The sequence below is a fragment of the Lates calcarifer genome, linkage group LG20, assembly GCF_001640805.2.
Source record: "Lates calcarifer isolate ASB-BC8 linkage group LG20, TLL_Latcal_v3, whole genome shotgun sequence".
Classification (NCBI taxonomy): Eukaryota; Metazoa; Chordata; class Actinopteri; family Centropomidae; genus Lates; species Lates calcarifer.
Window position 1 is genome coordinate 16062077 of NC_066852.1, and position 19612 is coordinate 16081688.

General features: G+C 39.9%; 1 protein-coding gene across 2 annotated transcripts in view; it reads right to left on the reverse strand.

Moving 5' to 3' along the window:
- jade2 (jade family PHD finger 2) overlaps positions 1 to 19612 on the reverse strand; it is a 169315-nt gene that overhangs the window by 8907 nt on the left and 140796 nt on the right. Inside the window, exons 12-13 of one of the 2 annotated variants that reach the window (XM_018691333.2) lie at positions 12914 to 13045; positions 1714 to 1859 (exon numbers count right to left, since the gene is read on the reverse strand). In XM_018691333.2, the coding sequence (XP_018546849.1) occupies positions 1714 to 1859; positions 12914 to 13045 (278 nt within the window). The remainder of the gene's footprint in view (positions 1 to 1713; positions 1860 to 12913; positions 13046 to 19612) is intronic. The other variant, XM_018691335.2, reaches the window with a different exon arrangement.

Below are 19612 nucleotides of genomic sequence, written 5' to 3' on the forward strand. Positions count from 1 at the left end.
GTTCAGTCAGCATCTCATTTTGCTTTATTGAAAAATTACTGTGTTCCTGTTCCTTATTTTTCTTGTTCTTTTTTTTGTTCCACAGCACATCTCTGAACAATGGAGTTATACCATGTAGTGTGGCTGGAGCCCCCTGCCAATCAATACACAAACAGAGCACATTCCTGAGGAGAACAGCAGGTCATCCACAGTGCAGCTCTGCTCTGACCATCAGCTCCTCTCATCGAACTGATCACCCGCCCTGAGATTTGAGCAAAACTAACACAACTCCAAACTCCACTCGAATAAAGATTCAATCTAAAGGTCTTCATCGAGTGCTGAAAACTACATAAAAGGTATATGAATGTGGTTTCAAGTGCATAGGCATAATTCTTTTTTATGGGTCTTTGACATCTGACAAAAGAGAAGTGCTCTTTCTTCACCACAGTTATAATCCACTGTACTAAATAATGCATCACAACAAAAAAACTGTTTTCTTTTGAAAACACTTGAGAAACTATTCAAGGTACTGTGGTAGCTTACAGCAAGTTTTGAGACCACAGTTAAAATGGCTAATAACTAGGGCTGGAAGTAACAGTAATTTATTTTTTATTGATTATTTGATTGGTTGATTAATCTGCCAATATTTCTATTCATTTTCTGAATGACAGTAAATAGTGACAAGTTGCTATAAATTCTCACAGATGATTGCTTCAAATGTCTTATTTTGTCTGACCATCACTCAAAAACCCAAACTCACTTTACTATTTACTGTGCTTCACAGAGAAAAGCATCATATCCTCATATGAGAGGCTAGAAACAGCCCATATTTGAAATTTTTGCTTTAAATAACTAAAACAATCATTCACAAATTAATCTTCTGAAGGGAAATGAAGAGAGAACAACGGCAGAAAAATCAGCATTGCCAAAACACCAACAGAATTTCTGACCTGGTTAGCATTACAAATTGAATACCTAACACTTAAACACTACACTCTAATACTGCACTGACTGTTGGATCAGCGAACCTTGATTGAAAAACAAGAGGCTAAATTTGAGTCTACTTCCATCCACACAAAGCACAGACATAGTTCAGTAAATAAAAAGTATATGTGCATTAACATTTGAAGGAAAGCTCTAATGTCTGTCTGCTGTAGAAGTTGTATTTACTTTTTGTAAAAACACCTCGCCTACACATTTTTCTGCTTTTGCAGACTTCAGTTTCATAATGATTTTGGCCCTTTTGCCCCCAGTCAAGTCCCCCTTCCTTGCCTAAGAACAACTTTTTGACCGAGAACTTTGGATGTCCATCAGCTCTGTAGACAGGATGGTTCCTTATTTGGCTCCTGGCGCCAGTTTTGTCCACCAGCGCAGTGGACTGGGATTCAGTTCAAGAGGTGATGGACTGTTGATGCTGCTGCTGATTTCAGCTGTTTAGATTTTGCCATGTGTGCTACCATTCACTGCCAAGAGCCAGACTGCAGCTCTGTCTAATATAATCCTTTTTTAACTGGTCTGATCCATTTGCTGTCTGCATGTACTGGAGCTGAGACAAAGGTCTGCTTGCAGACCACTTTTTATTTTCTGTGTACTGAACAAATTAAAAATCCATTACTGATTTCAATCCATTGCTGCTTTATCAAAGAAGTACTTGCTTTCAATATCATAACATTACAGTCAAATCAGAACCAGGCAAGGGATCATCATCCAGGTCCCCTGCTGCTGAAGCCCTACCTGGTCGGAGAGTAGGCTGCCACTCTTGTCCCCATGCTGGGCACCCAGAGCCCACTGACTCAGCATGTCATCGGCGGTGATCTGAACCGACTGGGCGAGCCAGCTGTCGAACAAAGAGTTGTCCAATGGGAAGGACTTTGACAAACCTGAGGGAGGGGTGTAAGCAGGGAGGGAGGTGGATGCAGGGGAAGAGGGAGATGGATGATATCGAGGCAGAGACACAGGGAGAGAGTGAGCAGTGATGAAAAGGAGTGAAAGGAAGGGTAGAGGGAGAGAGGGGGGAGAAAGACAAAGCAGACAGGTGAGGGGAGCTGCACATTTTTCATAAATAATAAAAGAAAAACAGAAAAGTTGCTGTAAAAATGTCAGTAGAGTTGAAGGGAATTGTCTTTCAAATGAAGGAGTAAAAGGCATAAATAGAGCAAGAGCACCACATTTTTTCAGAGCCACAATGCAAGACTTTTGTGCCAAACCTTAAATTCCACAAGTCTGTTAAAAACAATTCACTCAGTCACTTCACTCCATTCAAAAGAGGCACTTCAGTTCAAACAGTAATAATTGGGCTGAGATTTTTTTTTCTTTAAAACTGGCTATGAAATGATCATTTTGAATACAAAAGACAAGCCACTCAATTTGGATGATTTTTCCCAAATTTAACAGACAAAGCACAAATCTAAAGCAAAATAAATCGACTGATTGGTGAACAAAACTTGCCAAGTGTCCTCAGTCTGATTTGGTAGAACACAACATTTACAGACATGCAAAGCTGTTTATGTTAATTATACTAAAATCTCCAAATACATACGATCAAACTGGTGTTAATCTCTCACATAGCTCTACATGTCATTTGCTGTAGTTTGGCCTCATCACCATTCTAAATGGAAACGCAGAGCCTACTGTAGGTCTTTTCAGAAAGAGAAAAAGACAACTTGACACAGTGACATTTACAGTATATATCAATGAGCTTTAAACAATGATGAAGATATAAACCCATTTTACAGCAGTCTCCTTCCAAACACTGCGTTCTCCACACTCTGGTCTTTGTACAGGACTGTCACAGCCCAGGACTGTGAGCAGTGTGCGCAGTGTGTGTGTGTGTGTGTGTATGTGTGTATGTGGGAGGTTGTAGACAAAGCTCCTTGCTTTTAAGTGTGTGTGTTATAATCTGTCTGTATAATTAGGAGATTTTCATGGCTCCTTTTCTATCATTGTGGGCTGTGAAAGTGCTGCCAAAGCACTGTGAGTATGCCTGTGACATTTTAGTCTTTTTTACTCTGACACACACACACACACACACACTCATACATACACACAGTGCAGTACACACAGTGAGGCTTAAGGAGAACAGAGAATGGGGGGTGGGATCCATTAGCTTATGCACTTCTTCTCTCCTGTTCCCACAGAGGAAGGTGCCCACATTTTGGCTTGCCCATCTTTCACTCCTCACATCTTTACTTCCCCTAACACTAAGCAGTAGAAGAGCTAGGGTTAGATGTTTTTTGAATGTGTAATTATCATGTTCATTAAGGTTTAGATTTAGATAATTAATTCAAAACTAAAATTTAAGTAATATCAAATAGATGAAATGTTTGATACTAAGATAAATTACTACCTGAATGTTTTACTAACTGCTGTCAAAAAAGGAGATTAAATGGATATGCTGCAAATTTAAATTTTAAATTATAAGTATATTTATGTTCCTTGTACATATAGTATTTGCTTATTGCTCTTTACTCCTTACTCTTACTTCTACTATTCTATCTTTCTTTGTTTACTATCTGTTTTTTTAAATTATTTTATTCATTTATTTTTTTTTTAGCACAAGTATACCAAGACAAATTGCTTGTATGTACCAACGTACTTGGCAATAAAGTCTGATTCTGATTCTGAAATTTGGACCCAAATAAAAATGGATCAGGCTATTGGGACCCAACGAGAAAGGTGTGTTCAGCAAATTTTTGCCCCAGACAAATCTGTGTCTAATCACATCTTTCCATTCACTTTATATGCTATTGTTCCATTTCTAAAATTCGCTATAGATGATTTTTCTATAGATGAAAAATTATCATCTGTAAACCCAAGAAAAGATGCACAGAAGACGTGAACTTTCCATTTCTTCCAGAAAGGATGCACACACAAAGTGAGATGATAACTATGACACCTCCAAACATGAAAACATTCTACTCTCTTATTTTTATGAATAACTCTCACCCACAACACCACAAACACTGTCAAAATGTTTCTACAGCCAAAACACAGTCAAAGCGATTTGTGATGCTGTTTGTGTTGCAGACAAACAACCTTGAATGATTTTAGACCAATAACAATGGGAGCAAAGGAAAATGTTCTGTGTTCCTATAGCAGCAGGCATAATTTAATGTGCAGCAAAATCAAAAATGATCTTAAACTCCAGAGGGTGTGCCATCTAGTGAATGGAAAAATAATGAAATTTAGTGTTCTCGTTAAGCCAGGAACAACCACTAACCTCTGCACAAGAACACTGGGAATGTGTCATATCTTCTCTGGGGAACAACTGCCTCTTAACAACTCATAGCACCTTATAAACATGATCAAAGATGCCAATGACAAAAAAAAACTTGCACACAAGCATATTAAGAAATATCTCGAAAATGCAGATTTTTGTTATTTAAGCTTCCTTCTTTTCTTCTCTCTGCTGTCTTTACAGCCTCCATGTAAATCTTCACTGCCTATAATGATCTGCCAAGCAGGACGGCAGGAGGTGCTGTTAGGGTGGCTTTAACACCAGCTATCCACCACACACACACACACACAAACTTGCGCACGTACACGAGCCGGTCGTTTCCATGACGCAGCATGTCTCTGCAGGAGCAGGGAGAGCTCTGAGGGAGGGAATAGGTGACGGAGTGGGGGAAAAAAAGAGACAGTGAAGAAGTATGAAGACAGGAGGGGGTGATTAGAGGAGAGGAGAGAGTAAGTGGAGTTCAGAGAGAGGAAGGTAGGAGGGAAACCTATAACATCCCAGACTAGTCTGTTGTCATGTTCAGAATCTGTCACATACTATACATCTCAATATCAGTTGGTATACGTTAACATCCCATATTAAAGACCATCCTGGTATCACTCTGTTGTCGCTACCTCTTTACTGTCAGGGGGTGCACTGCAGCATAATAGGTGGGTTTTATTAATGTTCAACTAACAGCTTTTGCCCCCACATTTAACATGGTAAAACTGCCGCCTGCTTCCTCTCAGTGGCTTGAAGATATGATTTCTGTCGTTAAATTGAAGAATTTTATGAATACACAAAATTTGCCACTTAATTTCCTGCTCACTTATGCTAGAGGACCCAACGTCCCCAAACAGTATGTATTCCCAGGGTAAGCCCACTGACAGTGTAGCTGTATCTTTTAAACTGGATGACGACACTGACTCCTCCTCTGTGTTTAACTAATAGGATGCTACACCTGTTAGCCATGCTAACATGTAGGCTAACGCTATGTTTCAAAAGGTCCTGATGCATTCAAAGCCATCTAAAGCCAGTATTAAGTGACAGCAGTGGTTTGGGGAGCAGCCAGCCTTGGTGCCAGTGCACGCTACTTTGTCTCACAGCTACGAAAAGCCCCAGGATGGCATCATAGAACAGCTGATGTTGTAGCAGTGAGCAATGGTTCGCTAGCCAGCTATAGCCAAGGAATGCACTAGCAGCAGGACAGGGCCAACACCAGGCCTGTGCATGAGACCGTGTGTGTGTGTGTGTGTGTGTGTGTGTCTAGGTCTAAAGCCCTCACTACAGTCTGATGATTGTTCTCGGGTGCAAACCGTCTCCTTGGAAACTCCATGAGAAAGACAGAGATAGAAACACAGAAACAGAAACAGAGTAAAGGTGCAGGAGGAGCAGCAGAGGGATCTAAATACCCATCAGAGCGATGAGGCAGAGACAAGAAGTGCAGCAGGCAGAAAAAGAGCGAGCTAAATACTTGAATATGTAATTGTAAAAAAAACCAAACAAACTGTAATAATAATCACAGAATAGGACACAGTACTAGCAACCAGAAAGCTCAGCATCAATCAACAGGAATGAACCTGGCAAAATTGTTCTCTCCAACATTTTACTTCTCTACCTGTCTCTTACCATACGTGTCATAATGATCTCACCCTATTCTAATGTGTAATTTGGGCTCATTATCTTTTTCACCAAATGATATGTTGAATTTTGTGCTATTTCAACTTAATGCCTCAGAACTTCTAAAAGCTCTTTAAAGGAAAAAAAAAATCCTTAAAACACCTGTTAAATTATACAGCTATTATGATGCAACCTTGAATTTTTTTCAGCCTTGCTGTAACAGCACAGGCGTCTTTCTAGAGCTGCTATCCTGCACTGAAATTCAACAATAACAGACAGCGAGAGAGAGCAATTATGCAGGACACAGAGATATGTATTACCTCAGTAACAACTGCTTGAAAACCCCAGAATGCACTGCAAGGTGCCTTGAGTGAGGGGTACTTTTAACTTGTTGCCAATGGTAAGAACTCAAGGCTCCTTTGCTTTTACTGACACCATCGTGAATGCAAGTTAAAGGAAGGGACTTATGACAAGTAGGCTCACGGTATTCTATATTTCTGTGTAGTGTATTTGTGTCTGATTGACATTCAGATTCAAAGAGCTGCTACTCACACATGCCATTTCATTATCTAACTGGTACTTCAAACAACATGGCCCCATCAACGCAGCCCGCAGTGTTGTTTTAAGGCAGGCCTGATCTTGGTCTGAACACTGTCTACACCTCTATTAATGCTAGAGAATAAATCCACCAGTTCTGTCATAAAGTGAAATTCCAAAAGAATTATCTGTGATTGTGGTTATTGTTCTTCACACTGTCACCTTTATAAGATGCAATGATTTAATCTTCATACACGGATCTGACCCAGCGATTTCCATGAGACGATGTCCCTGCTCAAACCCTATACAATATGATGTCGGCAAAGACAAGATTTTCAGGTGTCAACGTCATAAACACAGCACCTTTACAAAGCCCGTGCCTGAATTTGACCTCTTTCTCTGTAGTCTGGTATTTACATTGGTTAGAGGTGTCATCAGTAGACACAGACCAAATTTACTTTGCAGGTGATTTATTTACTTCCCTCACAGTTATTATTTCAGCCACGATGTGATTGCCGATGCATAAACTTGCTGAATGTCCTTGAGTTTTGTTTCTCATTTGCAAAGTGGAAAAATACAAGGCCTGTTTAGAAAATCAAATTTCTGTTAAATGATCCACTGAATTCAATTTGTACAATGGCTAGTTTTAAAAAAATAAAATAAAAAATCATCCACTGGGTTTCAGAGATCAAGATGCAATAACTCACTGTGTCATCTCTCCCTGTAGCTGGCCAGTTGATTCTTTGTGGATGTTTTTCAGTGAGAGTAAATTGTAATGTCTAACACTCAAACATGCAGATTAGATTGGATTGCATTCTTTAACCGAATTTTGTCATGGATCTAATTTTTTTGGATGAAACTCCTTGGCGCCCATGAGAGTGACACCACCAGGAAGATTTCAAAACAATCTCCCTTTTCCAATCACCACTGGCATATGGGCCCCACTAATAAACAGTGGGGATAGGGGACAGTACATCTGAGAAGGAGTTATGGTACATGTCTGTCTTTTTGATCCCAGAACACTGAGAGGAAGACAAAGCCCTGGGAGACAGGACCAGACCCGACAGAGAACAGATGGCCTGACACACAAGTGTGTGCGCACACACGCACACACTCTGAGACTGTGAGATATGAACACATACGGCATGCAAAGACAAACAGATCAGATGACACACTGAGACAGGAATGATACATACATATATATATATATAAACACTGACAAAAGAAAAAATACATGCACACACACAAAAACAGACTAATGATACAGCTAAACACAACAAAAGCACACTAAATATGCAGAGGGGCTTGTTTGTCATGGAAACACAACGTGAATGGTGATTTCCAGGCATCTATTCTACATCAAGCTGCAGTCTATCTCTCAGCAGTCAGGTAGAAAAGACTGAGACAAGGGAGTAAGAGAGTAAAAGAGAGACTGAAAGATAAACAGAAAGCGGGAGTGTTATAACACAGAGCCAGTGATAGAAAAAGTGAGACAGATTCACTGGAAAAACAGAGGAGGGTGAAAAACTTAGATTAACAGAAAAGGAGAGGGAGATAATATCAGAGTAGGGTGCAAGTGAGGCAGAGCAAAACTACTCTCCTGTCCTCTGTTATCATCTGTGTTTATTGATCATATTCACTTGGACAGGAAAGTACTGTTGGCTCTGCGATGCTCAGCTCTGGTTAAATAAGGAAATGAAAGACAGTCCTGCGTCATCACTGTTTGTGTGAATGCATGTGGGTAAGTGGCTCAAAACATCTCTGCCAGATTGTAAGTGAAATGCAAAGGCACATATGATGATGGACAAGATTCTATATACTCTCTCTTGATATATATATATATATATATATATACATACTGTATATATGATTGGATTGGATGATTCTATATATTGCATATTGCACTGTCCATTTTTACAAGAGTTTGACCAGATCAAGTGTTTAATGACACTGATATATTAGAAATATCTAACAAAAGCAAATCTAGGCCTATAGGGAAGTTTAGCTTTGATGGAAGTGAGACCTCATCACTAAGTTGGTGAGCAAAATGTTATCATAGCCAGTAGTGGTGAGTGAAAAATCGATTCGATTCACACACATTTTATTGTTTTTCTTTTCTTACTGATTCACAAATTCCAAAAATTGATTCTTGTACAATAAGGTTATGATGGCATCGAAAAGCAGAGCTGAGTTAACTAGAGTTGATCTTCAATGGATTTAACCTACGGGGCCCATTTTAGATCCAATAACTTAATAATTAGCTTTGTAAGACAATCGTGAAACATTTCATGAATATTTTGTACACCATCACCCAGAGACTAACATCAGCAAAGATGAGCACCGAGCTCTCTATTACTAGCAAACAAGTTGGCCAACCAAGGCACACTGCACCACAAAATATGCAACCAACTCTGATCAGGGGAAAAATAACTGGCATCACAGCCTATTTTCATTTCAAAAGACCTGCACCTGTGGATAATGAAGGGTTTCCCAAGACAAAGCTGAGCCACAGAGACGGTATTCTCCACTGCTGGAGACATAATGTTAGTAAGAGCACAGCAGGGCACTCTTATCCAGAAAATTTAGACCAATTTTTGTTTGTTGGTGGTCAGTAAACTACATGTTAATTTAGCTGAATTTATTCATTGTCATGCTGGCAGAAGGCTGTGACATGCTTTCAAGTTACTGCATTTTCCCATTCTTAATAGCCAATATGAATGATGGCTAAAACTACTGAGGCATCTGAGTGCAGTAACACACACAGCATGATTTCTCATTCATACAAGAGATCCAACTCTCTTCCACTTACAAGCCTATTTCTCAAAACTCAACACAAAAAGTCAAAACTCAAAACTCCTACAAGTGGAAACTGAATCTTCTTGGATGTATGGATGGATTTTATGTTACAGAAAAATCTGTTACAAAAGCGTGAGGTTGAGCTTGGCAGTATACCATTTCTACCAAAATGCTATAATCCCTCAAAGTCAGAGCCCATTTAGTTATCACCAGAGCAGCTCCAGGTTTCATCCTTTGATGACAGCGGGAAGTCTTTGTTGGGTGGTTTTTGTAGCTCTGAGCAACTTTCTGTCATGTTTCGTTTTCTGAGATCACAGGAAGGAACCAAGCTCTTCACATTTCACATGTCGCTTTAGTGCTGCTTTCAGTGCGCTGAGATGTCCTGCTTATGTATTTTTAATGCTTTTCATGCGTCTCGTGTGCCGTATGTTGATGTGTCATTCTGCATGTTCTACATCAGCGAGAGAGAAATTTGTCCTTTTTCTATTTATGCTACCTTTTAGCTGGAGGATACTGCTGACTTGACCTCTGACCTCTATGGAGAAAGTGACTAGGGTAAGTGAGATGAGAATTTACTTTTAAGAACCTTTAAAGTGTTCAGCTATTATAAATGTTATCCATCGTGTGGGTGAGTTGCTCTTATGCTCACAAGAACTCAGATAAAAGGAGGATAAATGATATTAGAGAGCAGAATTAGTCATCAGAACTCATTTTCATTCAGGCTCTCAGATATTAATCATGTACAGTAATTGTCTGTGTAGCCCACAGCTTTTTAACAGAATGTCACTGCAGGAATATTCATACCTTATTAGATCTGAATACATATAAACAAGCATTATGTAAGACTACAAATCCACCCACTTGACATCCTACATATAAAGCTATTCACAGCAGAGGAGTTTGTTTTTAGAGAAAGCCTGAAGATATGGAGGACTTTGTTTTCCATTTTACCCACCTACACAAACATACTATATATATATATATATTATTTATTTTTTTCTTTCCCCTCATTGTTAATTATTATTGTGTTTTCTTACACAATAACAAAAACTTAAATTATGTTTTGATTGTTTTTCTTCTTAAACTTGACATTTATAGTTTTGTTGGCAACACTTTTTAAAGTCCCCCTATGTAGCATTTGTTGCATTTATACATACTAGATACACTTTTAATAAAGTCATTGTAAGCAGATAAATGTAACTCCTCCTGTGAACACCTGTGAGTGAGGTTATACACTGCTCAGCCACAACATTAAAATCTGCTGCCCATTATTGTGTAAGTCCCCCTCATGTTTCCAAAACAGCTCTGACCCATTGGGGCACGGACACAGGACCTCTGGGGACATCCTGTGGTGCGCCTGGCACTGGGACATTGGCAGAAGATCCTTTTGGTCCTGTGGGGCGGGGCCCCCTTGGATCTGGCTTGTTCTAGCGCATCCCACAGATGCTTGATCAGACTGGGATCTGGGGAATTTGCAGGCCAGGTCAATGCCTTGGGCTCTTTGTTGTGTTCCTCGAGCCATTTTCGAGCAGTTTTTACGGTACGGCGAGTGCTATCACCACATTTATTTGATCTTTACGCTATCAATCACTTCACCTCTGAACCTCTTTTTCAGATGGCTTTGAATGGTTACGTAATTTTGGAGTGAGACATTTCCAAAATAAAAGCCAAAGAAATAACCTGAAAAGGAGAGGGAAGGAGGTAACACTGTGTTTGATCCTGACAGCACCGCTCTGGTTCTGCCACGACCGACAGCACCAGCTCTCATCAGACTGTCACTGCTCTACTGTCCCATGAAGCAGTTGCATCTGAAAAAATAAACTGAGGTTGTTTTTGGGATGTCAGAAAATACAACTTTACGGGAGCTGCAGACACATTGGAGTGCCAACTCTGAAAACAAGGTAAATAGATGGATGCGAACAGATAGATAGATATTCTATTTAAAATCTGAAACGCCCATGCTACTGAATAGAGAGGTTTTGGTATCTGATTTAACACATCAGTCAACATGTTTCCAGCCCCGCTTACATGAACCTGGATTATTTCCTGAGAAACTCAAGCTCTCAGCCACGAAAAATAGTTACTCATAGCCTTCTCCAGGCCAAACATGTCACTTCTGTTCAGTGGAAAATAGAAAATAAACCTCTCTCACTGCTCATTGATGGACAAACTGCCTCAGAGTAGTAAGTCTTTTTGACTTTTATGAGGATGTCTGTGCATTGAAATGTTAATTTGCACCTCAATAGTCAGGCAGGTGGCTTGTCTCATGTTGACAACTTAAAAGCTGCAGATTCAATCACCGCAGCAGCAGTGTGTGTCCATCAACGGTCTATCAAGCGTCCTCAAGCAAGACACTGAGCCTTTATCTCCATGCTCAGTTCAAATCGCTATGGATACGAGTGTCAGCTAAATGGCTGTAAATTGTCAATGTTACAAACAAATATCTGCATTCATACATGTATAATCCACATGCTCAATCTCCATTTACTATGTCTTCTGAGCATCGCATGAAGCAGCGATGATCGGTATTGGATAATGGATCACCTTCTAACAGGACAGACAGCCATTATCATCCATCCTCATCTCAGCAATGATCAGGATTGGCAGTGACAGGTCTCCCTCTCTCTCATTCTGTCAGTGTCTCTCTCCCAGCCGCTCATTAATGATGAAGATTAGCACTGACAGAGCTGCTCTCTCTCTTTTCCGTCCATCATTTCTATGCCTGTTTTCACTCCCCTGTATTCACAACCTTCACTCTTTTTAACCATAAAAAAGTTTGACTTCTGATTATTATTTCACAAAACACAGGGCAATGAGGCTCTACGTACACCCCATGTTGAAGGGCATTAAATACTACAGTCAACCTCATCAGCTGCGTCTAATCACCCAGTTCCCCATAATTCCCAGTGTGACCATAACGTCTGCTGTGCCTCTTATGAGGATATTCTACGGTTCTACTGTCTAAAACATGGCGATTTATTCATCACTAAAAACCCGAGAGGAGGTCTGCATGATTTACAGGGATGACATTTTCATAATATCCAGTCTTATATCTCTGTATCTCCTCCCTCACTTTTCGTGTTTTATTGTTTGCCTCTCTGGCTGTCTGAGTCGTGATACACTGCCAACAGACTGATGTTTCACATCAGACCTTCAGGGCTGACTCCTAGTAAAGATTTTACCCTTGCATCTGATACTTGATCTGCATTCACTAACCCACAGAAAATATATGACAACACTGATGGTGGATGCATGAAGGCTGTAAAAAAAGAAAGAAAAAGCAATATATGGAAAGGATGCTGACAATAGCAGAATGAAACAGTATTATGTTGAGGTTGCAGCACTCTTGATGCATCAATATTTTATTTAAGTTTCTACATATACCCAAAGTCTTTATCAGGAGGACATCAAAATGAAATAATATTATCCTGAGATTTCCAACTTCTATAGTGTCTTGGTTGTTTTATTATTGCGTTTAGTCCTAGCGTATGAAGAGATTGTATATCAAAACGCTGCCTCAAATAAATTATTGATGCATCAAGGCTATGAATGTGCTGACCTCCTGTCAGCATGAGCTTTAATATGGGGACACAAACACACACATAGGCATATGTTCAGCCAATGAGGTGCATTTGATCAGTTTGGAAACACTGCAAACACTGCAGGGCGTACACCCGCCCCCGCACACACACACACACAAACACAAACACACACACACACACACACACACACACACACACACACACACACACACACACAATGTACCTAGCTCTTTAAGCAGGGAGCCGTTCTCTGACTTCCATCTCTCCTTTTTCTTCTCAGGACTACTCTTCCTTCTCTCCTTCCCTTTCTCCTTCACTCCATTCTGCTTCCTCTTTTCTCCCTTCTGGGTTTTCTCTGCAGGGAAACACAGAAGACGGGCTCAGGTTAGGGATTTCGATGATTTATTCAATTTAAGCTTGATTTAGCTGGAAAGTGTCACTGAGCCTGAGGAACGTCTTCCTTCCAAGTGAAATTTCAGTAAGAAAGTAGCGTACAGTGGATGTTAAAAGTTGGAGAAATATAGTGCAAAAAAGATACATGCTACTCAGTTACTTAAGGTTTTTCAGACTATTTGTTGACATTTTAGGAAATTATTTTCCCACAATTCAGCTGAGAGAAAAAAGTAGTGTTTGACATTTGGATGTAAACATAGCTTATAAGATGGATATTCGCCAGAGGGGGACATAAAGAAAAATGGTAAAAACAGTGGGAAAAGTCTTGAGTTTAAGGCCTGAGGAAGCAGAGTCTGCACACATTAAAGATATACTTGATTACGTTGGATTGTGTTATTGTGCCCTCCGGATATTACTGTTCATGTTTTGAAACACATGTGCATTAAGAGGTTGTGGCTGCTGATAGACAAATGTTTTCATACTGACATCATACTGGGTGAGCACCCAGGAGAAATAATTCCCAAAGGCTGATAAAAGTTACAAGCCAATTTTGTGGTTGCAGGAGAGGGAACGCAGCGTGGTGCAACAGGTGTCAGTGACATGTGGAAGGTGCAGGCTGACACTGTAACTCCTTCTACCTGCCCAAAAAGCCAGGAGATTTAGCTGGAAAACAAACATTTGGAGGTTTACACCATCTCTGTGAGATCCAGTGAAAGATAAATCTTATGCAAGAATGCTGTTACAAAACACATTTTGCCTTGGAAACTTAAGCTAAGTGTTGATCTTATTTGTACTTTAGAAGATAAGAGTGCTCAGGATGTAAGACAGCTGGTTCCTTAAGATGTCCATCAGATAAGAACATAATGTCTGAAAACGCCTTCATCACAGACTTGAAAAACTCAGGAGATCACAGCCAACTGGTTTTATTTCCATTTACATGTAATTATTTGGAAACTGGTGATGTTTTTACATCTTATACTGTAGGTATTAAGGTTTGTGACAGAATCACTGTTTAACTTCAGTGGCACATTTATACTTCTCCTCTACCGAGATAAAACCTAAATGCTCAGGATGCATGTTAATGCGTGTTGTAAAGTTTGTTTAGAATTCTAGTTAAAGTTTTGAGGGTAAAGCTGTCAGATTTGAAGCCCATGAGGCGCTGATCAACAAAAACCTCAGTATAAAACAAAAAAACAAAGATGACTCATGGGGTTCCCGCTTATCTGTGTGTGGATGCACAGCATTGCATGTTCTTGCATTTGCTCTAAATAAAAATCAGACACTCCAGTCCACCTTTCAGAAACCTTGAAAAGAAAAACAACAAAATCGCAACACTGTCTGACACGTTGTCAGATTCTGCCTCTCAGGAAAGAGACCAAGCACATATTACACGCAGACACATCAGTTGTGTGTCAGTCTTCTGGTCTGCGAGCATGCTGACACACACACCGTATGACATGTAACAGAGCCCTGCAGAGCGGCTCCCTGCTGAGAGCCGTCCTCTCACTCCAGGAGACCTCGCTCACTCCCTCCAGCTGGGAGTATGGCAGGTAACACAGCAAACACTGATATGTACACGTGATGAAAGACAGAATAAGAACAACACCTGACAACTGTATAATTCAGTCCAATACGATCATGTTACAATAAATACTAACCTCCACCACTACTTATCCTATCACTGAAGCTAATAAATAAAGATTTATATAGACCGTTTTACTAATAATTCTGAGTTCAGTTTTATATAATAAAGCAAGATTTTAGTGAGTCCGGCACTTTTCAACACCAAAACTACTATTAAATTCTAATAATTTACTATTTCAATAAACACTTAAAATAACAGTAAATAATGAAATTACATGGTATGGCAATCATACAATGTTACATTGTATTTTTGTATGATTTATCTGAACAAATGTACATACAAGTATGGTCTTGAAAAAAGGTCTTGAAAAATGACCTAAACCACTGATTTTCAAAATAGTTGCAGATTATTTTTCTCTCGATTGACAATTCAATTAATAAAGTAATTGTTTCAGCTTTAAATTCAGTGCTAGTATTTTTTTCCAACTCTGCATTCAACAGATACACACAAACACATTTGCACACGCAGACACACACAGCGTGTAATAAAACGATGCAGACACATCCAGTCACACTCCACTGACTCACATATACAGCACAGTGATGATCTCTCTCTGTGTCTCTCATTCCATGACATGGGAAGCCCTTATTGTTAGGACGTCTTGTTGTAACAGTCTCCTGCTGTTTACACAAACACACAGTCCTGCCTGCATGGCTCGCTAACTCTCCTGCTGCTTTGTTTCACTTCATATATATGTGTGTATGTGAGTGTGTGTGTTCTGCACTTGTGTGTGCATGCATTGGAACAGCAGGTGGCACCTGCAGGTTCATTACAGCTACATATACTGGGGTTTGGAAAAGCTGAATTTATTTGTTTATGTGTGTGTGTGTGTGTTGCACAACAGTCACTCTTGGGTGGTACAGCTGACACGGATGATCTGACACCTGCAGCTAGTTAGTGCTTGGAGCTAAATGCTAACACATCTTAGTTTAACATTTTAACTAACATTCATTTGCTGATTAGAATCAAACACAGGCTACTGCTGCAGCTGATGGAAACGCACCACGTGTAAAATCACTGGAACACCAAAGTTGTAGTGATTCATCCTGAGATGGACGTTTATGTCTGTACCAAATATCAGAGCGATCTATCCAATAGTTTTTGAGACACTTCACTCAAAAACCACAATGTTAAATTCATGGTGGTGCAGGAGGATGAGTCAGGGGATCACCAAAGTCATTAGACTACATTTGGCACCATAAATGTCAATATAAAATGTTTCTGTGCCAATCTACGGTGCATATGTCAGTAGGATTCATCCTCTGGGGGCTATGAATGTCAAAATTTCATCTTGATACATCCAGTAGTTGTCAAGCTGGAGCAGTGAACCACTGAACACTGCCATCCATACGGCCGGGCCACTTGCATGGCTACAATAAATAATGTTTAGCTTGCAGTATCTATGGTATTATACTGTAGCTGAATGGTCTGTGTGTGTGTGTGTGTTGGTCAGTACAGTAGATACCAACACTATGTGTGTGTGTGTGTGTGTGTGTTTCTGTATGTGTGTGGCTGTCATACCCAGCAGTAGGCTGTCCTCATGCTTGCTTTAGCATGGAGGAGCAGGACATGCATGAATGAAGCTGAGAGAGACCAGAGAGAGATTTCACACTGACCGTGTATACATGCTTGTGTGTGTGTGACTGAGAGAGCAAAGGAGAGACAGTGTGAAAGCGTAATTCATTAGGAGCACAACGCTTAATGTTTAGAAAGAAAAGGAAAAGAGAGAAGAAAAGAGTATTTGTGTGCAATGTAAGTTTATGTTATCTTGTTTAGAGATAGTCATGTGTTCAAAGGGCTTGACAGGTTTCATGCTATAGTTCCATTTCAGAAAGTGGAATAATAAATGCTGAGGAAACGTTATGGAAACTGACAGTCTGCATGGTGATTAGGAAGATGAAATCAGATGGAATGAGGCGTGAAAAAGTGTGGATGAATTTTATTTCCAGGTCTATGACGGATCATCTCCCGGGTTAGGAAGAGGCTCGGAAATGTCTCCTTGTGAAAATGGCAATAGTTTGTGAAAATTATGACTGTGACAAACATGCACTGAACACACACGTGGCTGCCACATTTGGACGGAAGAAATAGAAAACAACTGCGCATCTTGAATCTCAAAGATCAGATTGTATTTACGTCCAGCATTCAACTGACTAATCTGAAGTTAAAAGCCATTTGTGTTGTATTTGTTTTTAGTACAAAAGGAAGTTTCCAGTGTGCTGTTTGGTGTGATTTGCACTTGTCAGAATCTGATCAACAGAGAAATGGAGGCCTGATTGCCAAAGAAACAACTATAACCCTTTGTGACAGCAGGAACCTTTCCAGGAACCCAGAAACCTTTGTAGGCATTTTCTCTGTATATCAACCAGAGGAAAAAGGGTCTAATTTTAGTTCCTAGGCTGTAATTCTGGTGCCAATCTCTTCCTGAACATTCATTCAAACATCACAGCTGTGGAGCAGTAAATTAAAAAGAACAACATGACGACTACTAATTTTAACACACTGAATGAAAAGGGATTTAATGCATTTTATAAAACACAGATCAAGGTCTCTACAAAGTAATCTCAATTGACATCAAATATAAAATGCTAAATACTTGTTTGCTCTAAGTTCTACCCCTTTTAACATATTGTGATAAAACCTAATCCACAAAGACCTACCCCAAGCAACTCTGCAAAAAAGGTGATTAAAAAGCACAAGTCAAGGAAAGAAAGAAAAGAAAATTTACACGTCAGTCAACACCTCCTGAGGTGGTGGGAGATAGTGATCTGATCTGCCTGAGACCCCTTAAGTGACTAAGCATAAATGGAGGCTTAGTTCTTGGTACCATTTTGTCGAAAAGGGGAACTACAGGGTGACTTTGAAACCTTGCTGAATCCTTGCTAAAATTTGACGTGGAATTAGTATGAATATAGCAGGAATACTGAATGACTGTGTTAAACTTTTTTATAAAGAGGATTTTTAAAAGATTGCAGTTACATATCCCAGACACTTCTCCCCCTTTTTCCAATTTATTTTATGGCTTTTGCTGAAATTGCGGAGGCCATTAACGCCAGGGGATCTTTGAGGGAGCTCCCAGAGGGAATGCTTCTTCGCACAGCTCCTACATTGTAATTTCTTTCTTTCTTGTTTTGACAGGAGGACCATCTTATCCTCTGATCTACCAGGGACCATTTTTCGACATTTTTCCCATTTTTTTCCCTAATCTGATCTTGTTCTTTTATATGTTATACAGCTTGGAAAAAGGAGGAAAACTAAGTCTTTGGGTTTTCAAGGACGCCTGCAGGTTCAGCTTGTACATGTGCAAGCTTTCCTCCTGCAGGTTGTAATCTCAGCACAAATCCAACTATCAGCAGTGGAAACCTTTTTAAACACGTTTTTGTCAGATCTGTGCTTTTTCCAACCTCTTTTGTCTTTACATTCTGCTGTTGCCTTTCTTTCCATCTCTGCAATATTATCCCTCCCTCCAAACCTCCTCCCCTCTCTAGTTTAGAAGGTGCAACAGCACCAGGGGATTCGTCTTTTTGAAGTGTGTGATTAATTTCCCCTCTTTCTAGGTGCGCTGAACTGCAGCGTGTGAGTCGGCGTGTGTGTGTGTGTGTGTATAGCCACTGTGTCCCATTTCTTTACCTGAGCTCATTAGTGCAATGTGAGAAAGTTTTCTTCTCTCCCCTACTGTCTTTTTCCTCCCTTTCTCCACCCTCTCCTCTGTCCTTTCACACTCACGTTCTCCTTTCTCTCTCATCATCGCCACTCCTGTTTCCCTCTCTTCTTCCACTCTTTCTTTCATCCTATCACCTTCTTGTCCCTTCCCATCCTCCTCTTTCTTCATCCTTATTTTCTCTGTCTTCCACACCTTCCTGCACACAAACACACACACACTTTCTGGGAGCAGATCAGAGAGGCCAATACTAACCACTGTCAGCTTGTCACAGCTAGGTTTGAGCCAGAATGTAAATGCAGTGCACTTCCTGCATAACAATAATACTGTATGTGTGCACGCTTTCAAGAAAAAGCCCTACCTACAGAAAATAGCTGAACCTGTATTTTCTGTATTTATGTGTATCAGTGTTTCCTCCAAAGACCAAAAAAACATTACCTGCAGAATAATGTGCTACAATGTGCTACACAGCTACAGCTCTACACATGTGCACACAGGTGTGTTTAAATAAGATTATAGTTAGGAAACCAGAAACTGAGAAAGCTGTAGAGAAATTAATCAAGTGCCTGTTGACCCTGCAGCTAACTAATAAAAAAAAAACCGGCATTACCCTCAGGTTTCGATTGTGATAAAGATAAAGGTTTAAACGAGTCAAGCTTCTATCGGTGAAATCCTTGTTTTCCCCAAGAATGTTAGGAGGGGAAAAAGTCATTGGACATTGAAATGGTTTTTAGGTGCTTTAGAAAAAATTGAGCTGATTTCACCACATTGAAGACATTACACGATGAACTGTTGTAACAGTGATGATCCCTCAACATTTTATCTAGCGCTATCATCAGTTAAGAATTGTAATTTGTCCATTACTTTGGTTTATGACTACATAGCTGCAAAACTAATGACATTCCCATAAGTCTCCGCTGTACTTTGTGTTTAGCGCTAATTAGTTAATGCAAGCATAACTAAGATGACAACAATTTTAGCATTTAGCCCAAAGCACAGCCTCACAGTCCCATGCAGCTTGCAGGATTTGGAAAGTGATTCTCACATTGGCCAAACTGATGACCTTTTTTTTGGTGCAAGTAGAAAGGTTTTTCTCTGGTGTGCATCAGTGCTGGTCATTTCATAAAGAACCAACTTCTTTAAACCATGACCATGCTTAAGCAAGCATTGTGAACAAAAACTTGTGTTCTTTCATGTTAAGTTATTAATACTTCCAGTCTTGT